Raw genomic sequence first — 19,443 nt, 5'->3', positions numbered from 1 at the left:
AAAAGGGGGATTAATACGCGCGATGCGTCCTCCCTAAAGAATGCACTTTTCGCACCGTGCTTTTTTTCATAATTTCCTCTCTTTAATTAAACGGATGCGAAGTGTCGCGATCTTGCTAATGAACTGCGTGAAAATAAAACCGGGGTTAAAACCACACAAGTATCCACGTGAGGAAGGCCTCGCGAGTTGTAACCTTGTGTGTATACCTGCCACTTATGTGTACCGTACATTCGCGTGTGCGTACCTATGCGAAAAACATCGTGCACGCCGTGGGCCAAACCAGTCGAGGTACCTTAATGAGGGAGATGCTCGTATTTACGTACGTGCGTGTGCATCTCACCGCGTTCTTGCCGTAGTGGTACTAGTGGTACAGCTACACGCATACCGTATCGTAAACAGGTATGTACTCAATGTGGGCACATACCTGCGTGGCTGGGGTGCTCGTAGAAAAAGTAGCATTCCCTCCCTCGTGACTATCTAAGGACTTTGCGCGCGTTTCGTACTCGAGTTTCTTCAAAAATTCTACTTTTCATCCGAAATTTGACAGTCTGCCCTCTGATTCTCGCGATACACACCTGTGTTAGTTAAATTTCTTCATTCGATCTCATATAGTTAATTCGTGTGCTACATTTCGATAATTAACAGACACTAGATTAAATTGAAGCATATAAAATGTGCTATGATATGAAAATTAAAAAAAATTAATTAGATTATGGAAATATCAATAGAAGACAATACAATGCATTTTCTTGTTGCAAATAAAATCAATTCGCACATACATATAAAGTTAGGTCTATTTTTTTATTATATTGTAATACTATAAAAATATCATCGATATATATCTACATTATATTATAAAAAGTCTTTCCTCATTTTTAAACTCTAAAAATTTTTCCAATCGCTTCTCTTTTATTATATAATGGATACTTTAATATAATTATATTTAATAAAATTGAGAAATTATAACGCATTGTATATTATTAGATCCATCTTAACATTCTTCCTAACATTAGATTTTGACATTAGATCCATTTTAACATCTTAACCATCGTTACATTTTATAAGCACAAGATAGAGCAAAATGTTCGCGTATACTTTCGGCTTTCTCTTCCGTCATTGCGAGTCTCACGATATATATACTAGTCACGAATTCACGCAGCAATTTAGAAAAGGGATAGAGATTCCGTTTAATACATCAACGTTGCGATAACACGTTGGATTCTTTTGCTATCATTCAAAAGGCTGATCTAAGATTAAATTCTAAGCTATCTAGATCGGAAAAAACCATGTGTTTCCTAATGATATTTCTAATTAACCTTTAGCGATTAAATTTAGAGAGATTAATATATTCCACTTTATAAATTCTTAGTTTTTAGATGTACTATGAATTTTAATTAACAAAGCTATTAAAATATTTTTCACGATTCATTATTTAATATTTTACTAATCCCTGTGATATCTTTCTGTAATTTATATAAAAGTTTGTGTAAAAATATATAATATAAAATAATAAAATAATAAAAACTAACAATAAAATGATGAAAAATTAATAAAAATAATAATAACAATTAATAATATAATTAATAATAGAATTAATAAAATAAAAATTTTTCATAAATTCTAATGTTATATATTTTTAAATATATATAAATAATATTTTAAATATATCATCAAACATATATATGTGCGTGCGTGCGTGCGTGTGTGTATGCATTTTTTAATCTTCTTCAATAAACTCACTAAATTCTAACATCAGTGCAAAACTGTCAAATTCACAGTTCAAATATCTCATTTATATTATTTATGGAACGTTAATGGTTTTCATGGTGAACCTTGTGTTGCGCCGTCCCTGGTCGTTGTTCCTCGATCACGATCCCGATCCATGCCGGCCAGTCTTGCCGCACCAGCGCGATCGAGAGGATCGATGCTGCGTGATTTGCGCGCGCGTTCAATGCTCCGACTCGAAGAAGTCGAACATAGTGGTTTTCAATAGAGTTAACCAAGATCGATAGTGAAGAGTAGATTCGACGGTGATGCGTATCTCCATTTGTGCAATTACTTGTCGGATATGTCACGTGGATCTGCTGCAATCTGTCCGAGGGGCTTGTGGATTAAATAAAATCCACTAACGCGGTGTGCAATTCGTTCACCTCTTCCAAATGTATTGAATTCCCCTGGTAAAGTTTACGAATAATTCGCGAGATTTTTTTCATTTCATTTATGCCATGCCAAGAATCTGTCAAACGACTCGACGCTTATACGTGTATATTTTCTTTTTTGCGCTGTCAATTATTCGGATGTATTTTTGGAACGACAGAGAGTGTATAAATAAAACTCTTTGGTCTTTAATTCGAAATTAAATTAATCAACGTCGATTAAGAGCTTCCTTCTTCTCACGAGATCATGGCTAGCATTGCCTGGAACGACGGCTTATTACGCTCGATTTAGATTCCAATTGACCGCGTAACTTCGCGTATCTACACGACACTTTGTTAAATATATCATTCGGATTCTCCTTTGAGTAGCTTTGTGAAGTAAGTAGTCCCTAGTCAAACGAAACGAAATTCATTAATTACATGGATTGACTCACTCACAAGTCTGACAAATGATTCACACAAATAACTTTTTCCCTTCGTTTCAATGTGAAATTGTTCCAAAAACCAATTTTTTCGCTCGCATGATTCTTTTAATTCGCGGTTATACATTCGGGGCCATCGATCTCCAAAAAATAGATGCGATTCTCTAGGGAAGGGTCAGTTAATCGGTTATCAAAGAGTCGGAGGGAACATTTTATACGACACCTTTAATCTCATAACTTTTTTATTTATCCTGCAACAGAGAGAAAGGCAGAATCTTGAATGGCGCCCGGCTTTTTTGTGATCCGTTAATATGTTAATTCAATTTATCTCTGGGCGCAACGCGCCCCATTCGTCTCTGTTCATCGCTCGACGTTTACATCCGCTTGTTCGTTTCTCCTCGTTCTGTCGTGGCTTTTCGCGCTCGCGAATTTATACTCTTGCATACACCATATTTTTTCAACATCGCGACTTTTGCAGACTCTGTACAATTATTATTCCTTAGGTCTCAGTGCTTGTCCGAAAAGCGTTGAAAGTTAGCCTTCAAAATTTAGTAAATATTTAGAATCTCACATGAATGATCTCACGGATTTATACAATGGATGTGCATTAGAGGAGATACGAATACGATCTGTTCTTACGCTTCGCCAGAACGCGGATTGAATTGTCAGATTTAATCCCGCGCATTATCTTTGCAAATCATAATTCACGACAGATCCACGAATATTAAAGCAAGCAAGTTCGAGCTTGTGTCCTCCTGCTAGTTTCTTAAGGCCACTCTCCTCGAACTACGTAATCCCTAAGTTATTAGTGTAAGCTGAAATTTCTCGCAAATTAAGCCGAACCCTTCTCCAAGTTTAGCTAAATGCGTAACTTTGCGCATGTCTCTCTCGAAAATTAATTATGCAGCTAGAAAAAATTCAACCAAATTACATAAAAAAAAAATAATAAAAGTTAATTCATAAAAGTTCATTTATAAAATTCCGTAGAGATCCATGCTGATATAACCGCGATTCATAAAGTGCTTCTGAAAATCGCGCAGAGATAATGTACGATCGGTATCGCGCTCCATCGTGGTGACAGTGCATAATCTCGTGTAATAGTAGTGGTACGAGGATAGTGCTAGATTCCCCTCGAAGCTGCACAAGGGGCTGCAATTACCTCCTCGCGACGTCGCTGCCAGTTCGTTTTGCGCGGATTGCGGATGAAAGGATGCGATTAACGCGCGGCGATCTGCCGGTGAAATCTTATGGTGAAATTCGCGCTTGCAACGTAGACCAGCCACGACGGTAATCCGGAAAGTACTTTTTACGCGACGACGAATAAAAATAGAGAGCATCGATCGTCGCGCGTTTGAGAAATCGGCCGCGAGGCTATCGCATCGATTGGTGTCACGAGAAGAAAACGCAATCAGTGTACCGCGAAGTGTACCATTCCTGTAAATTGCGGTGTGTGCTCACGTGCACGATAACGGCACTCGGCGCTCTCTATTCGCGATACAGTTCGCAAAAAACGCATCTCGACGTACGGAAACGTGTAATAACGCCTGCGATGTAATTGGGGACCATTGCGAAAGTTGAGAAAAGCTTCAGAAGCGTTATTACGAGGTAAAAATTGATGCGTGTAGTTAATTGCAAACAAGTTGGAATAATAATGCGAGAGACAAATATGATTATTTCAGCCTCGATCGTGATCGGTGCAACGGTTTGATCCGCAGCTGGAAAAGACTCCTCGTATATTTTGGAGCACATTTTGACGAAGCGACGAATTTTTTGGAGAAATTTTCTGGATGCTTTCTCGCAAGACCAGCGTTTCTCTCACTTATATCAACGCTGAATTTATCGCAGTTTCCAAGTATACTCGCGAATTTCAAGCCAACCGATTCGATGTTGCGTATCTTCTACGGTGAATTTTGTGGTACTTCATATGACAGTTTCCACCGCAGAATAATAGTTTCGCAGCTCGTCGCGAATTGTTTCTGTCTCGAAAACTTGGCAACGTGTTTCGGTAATTTGCCTCGATGATATACTAACAGAATTCGCTGCAAAATCGAAACTAAAGTTTGTGATCGGTCAGCCAATTGCAATGATAAGCATCCCGTATACAAGAAATTGATACTGAAGTATATTAATAAAAATGTATTCAACGTAATTATCATTGTAATTATCATTGCTAAAATTTTGACATTCGAGGATACATTTAAAAAGCCTGAAAAAGTCATAGATAAGAGCAAACTTATCAAGATGCAATAATTATTGAAAAAATCATCTTATCTGTTTATCTCAATCGACTTTTATTTTCAGGAATTTTCTGACTCATCGAATTTATATACGTCGTATATAAGATAACTAATGTGAATGAAATCTAGTTATCGCCATCGTTTGTCACAACTTCCCATCGGCGCGACGAAAGCATCAAAAACCTGTACTCCTACGTTTTGCGCCGCATTGTGTGAGAAAATAATGATGCAGGAGCTTCTGTTCTACAAACTCCTTTTTTGGAAATTCATCGGACACGCGTAAATTCACCGTGCAATCCTTAGGTAGCAGTAATCCCTGAGAAAATCCTAATCGCTAGAAACGCACGACCGTGAATCGTCGCATCATCATCGAAGGACAAGGGCAAGGAGAAGTTATCCTTTGCGTGGCGAATCGCGTTACACTTTGCGGACCTAATTGAGAACGAGAGAGTCTCGGTTGTGTGTCGGGTTGATGGAAGAAGTGCATCGATTGCGACTCTGAAGGACTTACTTGCGACTCGAATACCTCGTGGTCGACAGACTTGAACAAGTTCGTCGCGCGCGTCACAGAAATTCGTCTCGAGTGCTGTGAGCAATAATGCAGTCGTCGAGACGTGTCCACGACACAAAATCGCAGCGAGAGAGATAGACGTAGAACTGATGCAATCGACAATTGTCCCGGTGATGTCCCGCGGCATTGACTGTCGAGAGACGTTCGATACGGAATTGCACCACGTCGCGCTGCAATCATCTAGATAACGCAATACTGGACGGTTATATCGAGGATAACAGCGATAACTCTCGAGGAATAAAAAGTATGTGTGGATCGTTCTGTAAGTAGTGGAAGAAATGTGTTTTTTTAAATATGAATGTGTGATTGCCAAAATTCGAGTCTTTAAAACGTTTTGGTCTTATCTACAATTTGTTATTCAAAATAATGTTTGATAATGATATATCCTTTTTATTAATAAATAAAATTTCTATTGTGATTTGTATCTCTTTTATTTTTAATAAAAAAATTTTGAAATTACGGAATGTAACGTTCAATATCGTAGGAAAGGATCTACTTCGGACGCGAAGCATAAGATAAGCTACGTTTACTTTTCTTGAAATACAGAGATATACACTTGGATATTTATTCGATGTTATATGTTTATTCTGGATATACTAAACGTCTTCGACTTTAGGATTCAACGTATACCACGTTCTATACCAAGTTGCTTTAACTTTAGGGATTGTGTCGGCTTCGCGGTCGAGTTAAGCATTAAGAACTAATGGAGAAGATTCGAGAAGGAGGAAGACATTTAATCGTTTCGTTCAGGATAGCTGATGATGATGTAGGAGGTGTTTATTTCAGTAATCAAGACTCGACGCAATCAATGATGTAATGATGAAATAACATCGCATATTTTCTCTGATAGTTCACTTTTTGTTCTAGAGATTATTTACTGATTTGAAAACATCATTTATTTTTCATAAAGATTAACAAAAACAATAAATAAAACAATAAATAATAATGTGAATTATATTCATATAATTATAGTATAAAATAATATTTAATAAAATATTTGTATAAAATAAACAAATAACATAGCTTAAATAATTAAAGATTAATAATTACAAAACAACAAAGAACTGTGTAATGATATAAAATAATATATCAAGATAATTTTATAATAATGATTTAAAATAATAAATCAAGAAAATATTGATATATGCATACAAAAAAACAAATTAATTAATTAATTAATTAGTAATATAAGATAACAGAAACATGCTATGATATAAAATAACATAATCTTACAATTTTTCGTAATTTATTTAAAAATATCTTTTTGCTGCACTTTAATTACGAAAATAATTTTTGAAATTTAATAATTTACGAAAATAATTTTAATATTTGGCTTTTGTTCTCTCACTTTTTTTCTTTATTTTTTTATTTCCGATTTTACCATTTATATATCTCATATTCTTTTGTTTATTGCAATATCGTATAACTTGTTGAAAACAAAGAGACCTGATAATTCATAGTATAATATAGCATAGCTAAAACTAGAAATTCTGTATTAATCAGTTAAATCCCTCGGTAAAGGAAGTTGGATAAACGTCACGAGATGTATACTTGCAACAAACACATACTCCTGTAAATGGAAGCTATGCACATTCGTGTTGTGCGATAAAAAGCATATCACTCGTATTAAACGATTCATATAATGCTTTGCTATTATCAGTTTCGTGAATAAATCTTGCAATACGAGTTCGACGTATTTGCTACTCATTAGTATTTGTTATCTGTGAATGCACTTGTTGCTGATCGTTCGTTAATTTTAAAATGAGACAAGAAGGAAAGGAGCGTCTCGTAACGAGCATATCCGGCTCCAAATCGAGATCAAAGACAGTGGAGCATTCTTTCGATGCGAGGAATTAAATCGTCATTTCTCCTTCTTGCATTTTTTGTGCCTTGCTTTCAACTTTATCCCTCTTTTTACAAGAGAACGATAATAACTTCTTATATTGATTACAAAATCATATATATACATATATATTGTTTATTTATTTCATTCGATTTGAATTTATTTAAAAGTTAAAGAATAAACAATTAGATTTTTTATTGGAATTTAGTAAAACATACACGCATCTATTTATATATAAATTATATTATTTAATATATATTACAGATGGTTTCTTTCCTTTCTCATTGAGCAAGAAATAATTAAAACAGTTTACTAATTCCGTCAGAACGTAGTAATCTAAAAAAATTTGCTTTGTAGCTTTAGAAAAGATGTAATATGAACAAAAAGCACGCCAAAGGCACTAAGGTCCATTTTCGCACATGGTAATAATGAGCGAACGTAAATTAGCAGAATGGAAAAAGAGCAAAGAGGTATTTAGCTTTGCAGTGGTAACGTGTCTTGAGCGGCTCGTGACATTTATTTGTTCGCATGGTCTGTTTGTTAAAAAGAAGTAAAGTCTCTTTTGGCAGATCTCGCGTGTCGAGGATAAAAGAAAAAACAACAGGAGGTTAAAGGGGGAGGGGGGAGAGAGAAAGAGAGAGAGAGACAAAGACAAAGAAAGAAAGAAAGAGACGAAGAAGAAACGGCGAGAACACAAAAGGATCTGGGCTCCAGAGGCCGCATGTGCGGTCCAGGGCGAAAAGACCCACGCGGAGAATGTTAAGACGAGCAAAAAGGTTGCGAAGTATTTCTCGGAGCCGCCGTAAGGGACATCTCTGTCAGGAATCACAATTTCTATAGAAAGTATCGGACTATAGCATGTAAACCTCACTCGCACTATAATGCAATATTAAATAATCATTTTAACATTACATATAATATATACAAGCATGTCATTTTTTTATTATATATAAACAATTATATATGACAATTATAATAAATAATTAATAATGACATTATTAATTATTAATAATGTCATTATTAATTATTAATAATTTTATAGTAATTACTTCAAATTATTATAGCGAAAATTATCAATTAAAATATAACTATCTGATATAATACCTTTATGATTTTGAGAATCTTAATTTTCTTAAGAAACTTTGTTAGCTATTTAAACTACATTTTTTATCTTTAAATATTATTAAAGTTAAATATTTTTAGATATTTTTATTATTATTAAGTTTAATTTTTTTATATATGAAAAAATTATGAAGATATATCTTCTTTCACGTGAGCAGAAATAGCTAGCCCTTTGGAAGACTCTTGAGTGCGTGTAGGCTTTACATAGTTGCGTTCGGGTTATCCACCCCGAAGGCAACTCTGTGAAAGACGTGAATAGCCCATCGGTATAGTAGAAAGGAAAAGGCGAGAGGATTGTGAAAGAGGGTCTACATGTTTTCAGAAGTCACTTGCGCTGGAAGATACCGGTATATTCTGTTTAGAAGAAAGAAGTAAGATAAAATCGACACATCATTTTAGAGGGAATCATATCTAAAAAAGGAAGGATGCATAAAAGATGATTTGCCGCTTTTGATCATCTAAGAATTATTCGATATGATTTATGATTTTCAACGAATTTCAAAGTCTCGTAAGAAATGTTTAAAACAAATAATGTTTAAAACAAATAACGTGACATTATATTTTAGCAGAAATTTGTTTCCTATAAGAATTGAATATTAAAAAAAAGAAGAAAAAGAAGAAAAATCTTTAATAAAAAATGTACTGCATCGCAATTGAAAATAAATGATGTCGAGATATACGTATTTTCTATTTTTAGCCAATATGAAAAATTCCGAGACTGCCGTCAGAATCTACGACTCGATTTATCTCGTCGTTCAAGGCACACGTGATTCAATTTAAGAATAAGGCTGTGCGTAATTACAACACGCCTGGCATTAAAATATCGATACGAGACACGCATTATATAATAGCTACTAATAATACGATATAAACGGAGGATGATCTGAATTACGAGCGATACGTGATCGGAAATATTACGTGACAAGTACTCGTCGAAGTGATAAACGAACGATGGTGGAGTCCAAGGCAAAAGTTCTTCGTACGTTTAAAAAATCTTGATCTGACCGTGATGCTATCGACCAGATAATACAGAACTATTAATCTAAACGATTGACGATCACCTATATGTTGTCAGATAATCTTACTCTACGACAGCGCTTAATCACGTACGCATACACACGTATGTAGTACGCGGTGCACACGCGACTCTCGATAAGATTATTCTCTCGTATGAGACGTTTCATTACGAGGCGCTACCGCAGGAAACGATCGTGTCTTCCGGCCTCTATGAGAGGTATCCCCTCGATTGAACGAAGTAAGTGACAAAACACCCGCGATTACTCTGATTGAGCAAGCAATGAAAGCTGATTTCCGCGCGAATGTCTCCCTTCGTATTGAGATGATCGTTCTTTCTTAATAATAATCGGATATGTAAATATTTGAACTTGATTTCAGCATTAAATGTATTTTTTCAAACGAAGAAAAATATTAATTAAAAAAGAAATATACATATATATGTAGATATTTCATAATAATAATTTATAACATATTTAGCAAGAGAGAGTATTCTAGCAAATATTATTATTTATTATATGACAGGAAAAAATTGAAATTTATTAATTTTTTTAGACACTAAATGCACGTCAGTAAATGTTTTCAACATGATGATAAAACATTTGATTAAATCGAGGCAATTTGACATGCGTGAGTGAGTAACTTTTTCATTTTATCTTAATTATAAATACTTGTTTGCAGAATATATATATATATATATATATATATATATATATATAAATGTCGCAAAAAATATAGTATGGAAATTAGTTTTCGTTCTAAAAATGTACATTTGATAAATTTTCTGTTACTACGATATACTTGGTAAGATATAATTGGTCTTTTCCATTATAATATTGACTATTTTACATTTATCCCAATCAACATGAAAACCCTTTTACATTTAAAAACTATTTTACATTTATCCCAATCAACATGATTTTACAGGAAATTTTCCTCGAGCCAATTGATCATAGCTTTTATTTTATAGTCGATTAATGAAAGAGTTTCCATTAGCTAAAATACATTTTAAATTTACATGTTGGTTAATGGCTGGAAAAATCTATGTCCAGCATATCGTATCTCTCTGAACATTTATTATTATAACTATCTTTGACTTTAAAAAAATAGTGTATTTAAAAATTACAATAAAAGTTTATTGTTTTAATAGTTTATATTTTGTATTTATCATTTTGCTTAATTTTCGTTTAAATGTTTAATATTTGTTTGTATGCTGTTATATTTTTCATTAAAAGATAATTTTTATACGCTTATGTTTCCTTATTTTTGCCGGAATGTTCACAAATTTAAACCGCTTCCAGCGTGAATAATCCAGATGATCTACAGACTTCAGATGGAGAGAGATCAAAGATCTCGTTACAAACACACTCGATTAATTAAGGAGGTTAAAAGATTTAAACGGCGTGCCCAAGGAACTCTTCACGCTCGGCTAACGAGTCAGTTCCCGGCGTTCGCTTCTTTCCGCGATCGTGGGTCGATTATCGTCTCTCATCGTTATTACGCAACCGTGTCACGGCTAGGTGAGCCCACGCAATCATTTTTGCATTCCATTGTAATCTTGGCGGGAGATTCTCGCGCGTTGTGATTCGTCCGGGGGATGTCGATCGATGAATTATGTATATGCGCGGCGACTATTTGCCTGACAGCCTACAATTCTCTTAACTGAATACATTGTCTTTTATGGATCTTCGTGCAAATCTGCAGAGGCGATCTCGCAAAATAGAATTTTCCAAGATTAAAACTAGGACATTTTATGCACCGCAATAAACATTATCATCGCGTAATTGCCGGGCGCGAATTAAAATATTTCCATTTCTGAAAAGGAATTCGGATTCATCTTCGTTTAAAAATCGAAGGAAAGATTTATTTACCTCGAAAAATATACACGATAGAAAAGGAAAGTTATGTATGGTTTATATATGTCTGTCATTTTTAATATCGTGATCTTAATCCATCGCAAGAGTTGAGAGAAATTGTCATCGCACAAATGAGGATTCGTTAATGATATATCACGAGTTAAATTGCGACGAGCACATGGACAATAAATTATGATAATCGTCGCAAATCATAGTCACCTTTATACATCGGACGTTGGTGCTTGCGTAGAAGATTCGGGTCAGTGCATTCGTGGAAACACCTGAATTTTGCAGTACCGTTAATTACGTCGGCTAACACACCTCGCATTCCTGGAATGCAAAAGCGGTAAACATTTCATTGAAATTAATATTCTCCAGCGGCAAGTTCAATCTTTGCTCTCATTTGTATATCGCGTAACGCATGTAATGTAATTAAAACCTGTTAAAAAAATAAAATTTTTGAGAAAAATTTATTTTTACCATCTCTGGCGTATCTCTCTTTTTTTTATCATGCTACCTTCATTATCCATGTTTCTGCTTTTTCGTTCTAGTAGTCTCCATTCTCCGTTACACATCTCGTGATACGAGGCATAAATTTATTTCAATGTGTAATTATTTCTCGCAGTATAAATTTGACAAATTTCTAAAGGAATTTGCTTTCACGTGGAACACTTGCAATCGCGCAAAGCTAAATAAGGCTAATTAAAATTAAATCAATCGAATAATTTGACTGAATGCTCACTCACGCCGCTTTAAAGGTCGATCTCACCCATGAATGACTCACGTACGTTTCGTTACGACACGGTAGGTTACGCGTTTTATCTGCGATCTAAAAGTAGAATTCCAGCCGGGGGGGCTTCAAAGTGTACACGTGTGTGTGTGTTCGCGTGGGAATCATTAGAGCTCCGGTATAACATCGTAATACAGCACGAAAAGCCACGACAGTTTAATTCAATTTACGCCGCTCGCGCGCGCGGTCTTCTCGTCTCGTGTGAATTGCAACTACCCTCCCAGTGGGGGTCGGCAATGTTCGCCGAGTCCGCGCGATTTCACGTTTAATATTTACCTGGCGCATTTGCCGATTTTAGCGGGGCTACCGAATTATACCGATGCATCGATCGTTACCGCGCAACGAATCGTGATTAAATGAAATAAAATCTACCATCCCTTTTTTACACACGTTCTGCGAATATTGCACATTATCCGATTACATCCCTTCACCTCTTTCTATCTCTCCCCCGTTCCATCCTCTTATCGTTCGCTGTTTTATGAATATTTACCGCCGACCTTTATTCACGTTGGATGATACATCGTTGCTGAAAACCAATTGTTTGCCGAAAATATGCAATTTACATTGATCCAAACAGAGTTTCCGATAAGCAGCAGCGGTTTTTCGCATTTTCGCGTTTTAATTCGCTCCATTAAACACGTTTTGTTTAATTTACATTTCAGGCTGCGCCGCTACGCATTAATAACACCCTCGTGAGTTAGATTTTCGAATCCGGTCTTGTTAATTATGTTAATTTACGTCATCGATATGCGTTATCGCGATCTCATCTGAGAGATATTATACCCTAAGGAAAATATATGGGAGAGAGAGAAGCGAAATAATAATTGAAGTAAAATTTTAACTAAAATGCATTTTCTGGTTATGACGAAATAAACATGTTTATGACGAAGTAATGAAATAAACATGCTGTTTCATTGTGTTTTCTCAACATAACGCCATTTTAAAATATTTTAGCTTAAATTCTCTTGTAAAATACAATCAATATTCATTTACGTATATAAAGTGATTTAACTAAAAAAATTGTTTTATTCATATTAATTCTTTTCTAAGTACTTTACAGGACAATCGTAAAGAAAAATTAGCCGATCTAAGAAAGATAATAATTAGATATATGATTAAAGCGATTTGATGAATCATATTTTATGTATAAAAAAAATTATTATTTATACACTATTTAAAAATATATATTTACATACATTAATGATATTTTACATGATGTGATATAATAATCTGTGACTTAAAAAGACAGATCACTACATCATAGAAATTTTATATCATTTTTTATGGAAGAATTACGTTGTTTCGCGTTTATTAGTCTCTCGACGGACATATTAAATTCTGTTAGTCTCTTGGGTTTCTTAACGATTCCTCGCACGATCTCCACGGCGGGCGTATTATAATATTTACCGTCCCCGAATTGAGGAACTGAATTAATTCAAACCGGATATCGGTCAACTGCCGGAAATTCCATCAACGACAGAACGTGCCGCCGATGTCGGATCGGCGCAATCGTTACGGAAGCGCGCCTTCTGCTATTTATCGCCGATTTCCGGAACGTGGTCGAGTTCGAAATGGCAAATTTTGCCGAGGAGATTTTAACTCTAAATTTTACGTTGTATTTTACGAGACACATCCCTGGTTTTTGCAACCTGGATTACATAATTTCTCTCTTTTACAAAATAGAAACGTATTTTTAAATTGTTCTTAAGATTTACGCAAATTATATTTGTATCAGATTTTTTATTATTTATGATATACCATATTTTTGACGATTCTCGCTGAATTAAAAAACGACGGTTGGATTAAAAAGATCGGTCTTCGTAAATTAAAACGCGTAATACGCATGTAGTCGAAATGCAACGGTGCCATTTAATGGAGCACATACGTAAATTTTCGCGCTAGGTGAAAAATTAACGAGGAGAACGTTCTTTGCCAGCCGCTTTAACGCCGAGCGTTCGCGAATTTGAGAGTTTATTACGCTAGATTTGGGAAAGCAGTTACTGCACGGAGACCACTTCCGGTGGATAATTTTTGGTACTACTTGCTCGGAGCATATTCGGCGAAACAGTTTCCACAATTTTACGCGAAGTTAATCGCGTTATCAAAGCTGATAAATTAGTCGACAAATTGCAGTTTCTGCTTTTAGTTATACTTTAGCTATAGCGTGCCTGGTCGTATATTTTCGAACAATGATGTAACTTCTCACATTTAAACAACATAGTGTTTCATTAAACAAGTAGGGAATTTCTGTGTTAAATAATTTCTTCCGATAAATAATTGTAATATACTATTCTTTTTCAAAAACTACTAAATTCTTTCTTAACCGTTCAACTTTTCTTTTAAATCGATCTTCTCGTATTTATACTTTAATATTTTCTGTCGCATAATTAAAAAAAGGGAAATTTTCTCAAATTCAAAATTATAAAATAGCCAAGCAATCATTCGATAATTTTCTATATTAAATTTCAGAGACATTTTTATTCTAATCGTGAAATATTTTTATTTCAGAATCTCGAGTCATCGATATTCCTTTTCTTCGATAAGATGCGTTCAAGATGCCGATTTGCGACAGAAAATGAGTGATAAAATAATTTCAAAGTCCAGCAACATTTCCTTCGATGAGGATGCGCCTAATGGGGGCAACGGCGCCTCTCGTCCAATCGCTTCATGGATCACGTCGAAGAGATTGACAAACGCCGAGGGGGGAGACACGTGCTTGCGGAACGTGCAGAGCTTCACGACCTTTTCGGTTTCCGGCCCGTCGATGATCGCAAAGCGGGACTTGTCGGTATCTGACGACGGCAAGATGCTCAATCATCGGCGGGAATCGCTTCAGCAACGTCATGCGCGACAATCGTCCGTCTCGAGGAAAGACCAAAACGTAGAAATCGAAAGCGCTCCGCAGCGTTACGAGAACGTGGTGCTCAGATATCAGAAACCGAGGCCGCAATCCAAGCGACAAATCAGCCGAGAACATCAGCAGCAGCACAATAATTCGAGCAGCGACGAAAGCGTCGCGAGAAACAAGTCAAAGAGCACCAGCTCGATCGACGCACAATCAGTGAACAATATTCTGGACGAGTACGAGGATCTGGATTACTGCAGATCGTCGGATCTTAGCGACGTCGGCAATATTAATGTGACCAACTTCGAAGCGATAATAATGGATCAGCAAAAGCGACAGCAACAACAAGAAAGATCAAAGCTATCTGGCGCGAAGGTTCAGATTAAATCAATTCCAACGAGGGAGAAGATTCAACCGGTATTGAAGGTGAACCAGCAGACTCAGGTGAGACAGCGTTCGCGGGACAGACAGAAGGCACATCAACAAGATAACTGCCGCGCTTCGTCGCCAACAACGATGGACGCGATTGAAAGCAGTCGCTCGAAGATGCCCGAGATGTTGTTGCGCAAAGGAGAAGTCCAGAAGCGGGTGGATGAGTGGCTGAATCAGGCGCATAATCAGAACTTTCCGTCGTCTCCTCGCGAAAAACCCTTGACGAGATCCAACAGCAGCGCCGAGCAAAAGAGCCAGCGAAGATATCGCGCTCAAGACTCGAGATCGCGTTCGATCGATGAATCAAAGAGCAGGTTGAACGGTGGAACCTCTTCAAGCTACGACGATCTGACTCGAATGGATTGTAAAATGGAACATGCCAGGCCGGATAAGGTGAATGTTGGTGTGAACACTAGCAGAGGCACATATAAAGAATACCTGGCGATGAAGAACAAAGTCAAGCAGCAGGATTATGGTTTCGGCGCTCAGTCGAACGTCGTGTCGAGATCTGGTGATTCCAGCCCGGCCTCTAGAATTCCTCAGAGGGAGCCCTTCGGTTCGAGCTTCAGATCTAAGCGCGCCGAGATGAATTTAGAAGAGAAAAGTTCGACCGATGCCAGGATTGCGAATTTAATGAAAACGAGAGGCGAATCCAATCACGGTAAAACGAGCGTTAATAGTTCCAAGGTGGTCGAAATATCTACCATTACATCAACGACAACGGCGTCAATTATTTCTTGCAGAAAACCATCGTTGAAACGTTCTGGGAATGGCGCGGATCAGAACTGTGTGGTGACACGTTCGCTCGTTAAGGAGGAGACTCGTTTGCCGCACGAAGCAGGCTTCTCAAAGGGCTCACTGCCGACTGGGAACCTTGGTGACCAAGGTGAGCTGATCTCACCAAATAAGGACGGAGAAAGTAGGCGGCCAGCTGCTGCGGCGAGCGAGTCGACGCCGCGACTTGCCACCGATAAAGCGGTCGAGGCGATCTGTAAATCGACGGAATCACCGACGAGTTGCGCAGCCGACCATTCTCGAGATAATCCGAGAGTCACCTCGATGAAATCGGGAATCGCGATCGAATCACGACGTCGATTTCAGATTTCCAACGATGTTCGTAGAGAGGCTCGATCGATCGTTCAACCGCGACAGGAACAATCGAGCTACGGTTTGACAGTTGGTGCTCACGCACGGGTTCTTCAAGGTCAAGCGGAGTCTCGCAGCGATTCAAAAATCAGGTGTCACGAGGTCGAAGGAGCATCCATGGAAATCAGAAAGCCACCGATCTTTTCGCGCAAGGATCTCGGCATATCTCCTTCACGAGACATTGGAACACAGGATCGTACAAAAGCGCCGATCGACGTGTCTTCGTCGAGCTTCAAACCGAACAATCGAGCCTACATCGCGATCGATTCGCAAAAACAATCGAACGAACAGAACGTCACGGGATCCAAGGTCGCAATCTGCGAGGCTGTCTCGTCTAGCAAAATCACGCGTTATACCTCGCCCGATCACGTGGAGAGGATTTACGAGCGCAGTCTGCAACCGCAAGTGATCCACGCAGATGATCTCGAATCGATTCTTCGACCTTCGCTACAAGTATCGCCTTACGGTGAAAGAATCAGCGCTTCCAGATCGGATCGAGACTCGCCCGTCAAGGAAACCTCGTCGACTCTCGAGGACGAGTCGTTCGACAGAATCGGCGAGTCGCGGCACGAACATCTCGAGACTATCGAGGAGGACGATCGGAAGAGCGAAGATTCGGTCTGCAAATATCCGGAGATTGGCTTGAAGCAGTGCCTGAAAGTGCAGCAGAATCTGCCGAACGGTAGATCGAGAGACTTGGCGGATAAGAGGAAGGATAAATCGTCGATTTATGCCAAGGATCAGCAGCATCTGGTTGCCTTTAATGAATCCGCAAAGACTTTCACGACTTTCCAAACGACAACATCATCTTGTCAGGATAAATCAAACGTCCAGACTCGACCTTCGGAAATGAAAAAATGCGAGGAAGAGACTAAACAAAATTCAGAGGAGACGATGATTCTTCAGGATCAAGCAACCGCCTATCAAAACGAATCGCGAGAGGATCAGGACCGACTGATGATCCATTCGCGAGAAAATAGCAATCTGTCAACCGCTACAATTTCTATCGATGAACTAGAGAGTCAAAGAAATTCAAGATTAAAGAGTGAAGGAGATTCTTCTCGGAATAGACTTCAGTTTGGTGAAAAATCGCAAGATCGTGAAGAGACAGTAAAGAATGCTGAAGATCATGGTGCGGTGATCAATGAAGTTCTTGTTAAAAATTTGCGATTCGAGCAAGATTTGCCGGAAATTCCGGCCGAAACAAAAGCGGATCATAGTGTTCAGCAAGTGAATTTTCATAATATTCTGTGCGACGATTACGAGAACGAGAAATTGAAGAGTAAAAAAATATATATGACGAAGGAAGAAATTGATCACCAGAGACTAATGGATATGCTGAAAAAGGGAGACTTGGAGGCGTTAAAAGCGGTGAGTGACAAAGGCATTTTATACTTTTTATGTTAGACTAGCGGACTTGCGTTAATTTGGCGATTTTGATCAAAATGTTGAATCTTTATTCAACACTTTAAAACAATCGACAGTACTTCATTACAATATTTTACACATTGTAATGTTTGTTTTTTCGTATAATCGACGAAAAAAAATGAATCGCTTTAAACAAATAGCATTTATTCATCAACAGTGATATTCAAATCACCGCTGCCAAAAAAAGCGAATTTATTCGGCGACTGAAATTTAATCCTAACGAATCGACAATGCGCGGTTCGGTTTTCGTATCGATTGTTTCCCCCGCTGCGAAATACATACCTCGTTTTAATCGCGATGAAACTTACCAAGATATGCTTGACAGTAAACCAATAATTACGCGTGCCGCTACACGATAGTCTGCACGACGAATCGCGGGCTTTTTCGGTATAATTGCAAGCCCAGCGTATAATCGAGGTTGTTCGTTTCATTCCGTTCTTTATTCCGATCAGATAATAAATATACCAAATTGCTATTACACAAAAACGATTCAATACCGTTTATATGTTGTCGCGTTGTCAATGAATGCCCAGTTATTTAACACAGCGTGAATTTTAATTTTCCAACAAGTAGAATTAATCGAACTAATTATGATAGTGAAATAAATATGAAAGTGCAATACCGATGTTAAATATAAATTAATATAATTCTTTATTAAGAGAGAAAGCACAAATAAATAGTAATTAATTATTCTCCTATTCTCTTATGATTTATAAAAATCATAAGAGTGTAATACAATTATATTATATAAATTGTATATGTTAATAAATCAAGTTTATTATGACTGGAATAGATACGCTAGTAATTCCATAGAATTAAAAAGATTAAACATTATTTCAAAGTAATAAAAAACGATAACTGGCCACATAAATAATATCTATGTATAATTGATTAGTGTAAAGACTAAAATTCGTTGATGATACAACGAGGAGCGTGTCTTGCAGGTTGTAAAAGATGTATCATCGACCTAAGGAGCTTGTAAGACGCGTAAAATGTCACCAGTAATCATGCGCCACTTAGTAATGTCGCGTGTCATAAAAGAACATTGTGACATAATGTAATTATCAAGTTTCAGCGTCGCGGTCGCCATAAACGTGATGTAATGGGGTTCGCGAGCGCCGCAAATGTCTCGGTATATCAAATTTTCCCCGAGCAAGAGGGGAGAAGTAATATTTCATTTCCGGTGCGCAATACAGGATGCGAAAGGATAATTCGCCAGACCCGATTTAAAATATGCGAGACGCGTACCATCGGTATTTTGTCAACGATATTTTATCGATGTCGATGAGACGCGTTATTTCATCGCGGTGACTATCAGATCGAAAAATAATTCTACAGTATACAAAAAGAACTTCAATAAAAACTTCGACTCTCTGGCACATTCACGCTTTAGAGAGCTTTTTCAAATCTTTAAAATAATACTCGTAAAAAAATATTTTCCAATTTTGCATGTATCAACAGAAAGAAAGAGAGAGAGAGAGAGAGAGATTTCTCTAATATAGACTAGTTTTTCGTGCAAATATTAATCTCGTTTTGAAGGCATCGTGCAGTTGCATGATGGATAAATACCATGAATGTACC

General features: G+C 37.2%; 1 protein-coding gene across 3 annotated transcripts in view; it reads left to right on the top strand.

Annotated features, from left to right (window-relative positions):
* The first annotated feature begins 1,910 nt into the window (after window positions 1-1,910).
* LOC105259468 overlaps window positions 1,911-19,443 on the top strand; it is a 237,979-nt gene continuing 220,446 nt past the window's right edge. For 2 of the 3 annotated variants that reach the window (XM_025413067.1, XM_025413065.1), the window contains exons 1-2: window positions 1,911-2,177; window positions 14,520-17,805. In XM_025413067.1, the coding sequence (XP_025268852.1) occupies window positions 14,587-17,805 (3,219 nt within the window). In that variant the 5' untranslated portion in view covers window positions 1,911-2,177; window positions 14,520-14,586. Of the gene's footprint in view, window positions 2,178-4,839; window positions 5,631-14,519; window positions 17,806-19,443 lie in introns of those variants that run through there. The other variant, XM_025413066.1, reaches the window with a different exon arrangement.

Source organism: Camponotus floridanus, unplaced genomic scaffold (assembly GCF_003227725.1).
Source record: "Camponotus floridanus strain SB8 unplaced genomic scaffold, Cflo_v7.5 scaffold6, whole genome shotgun sequence".
Classification (NCBI taxonomy): domain Eukaryota; kingdom Metazoa; phylum Arthropoda; class Insecta; order Hymenoptera; family Formicidae; genus Camponotus; species Camponotus floridanus.
Note: the sequence above shows the minus strand (reverse complement) of the source record. Positions and strands in the feature narration are given on the sequence as shown.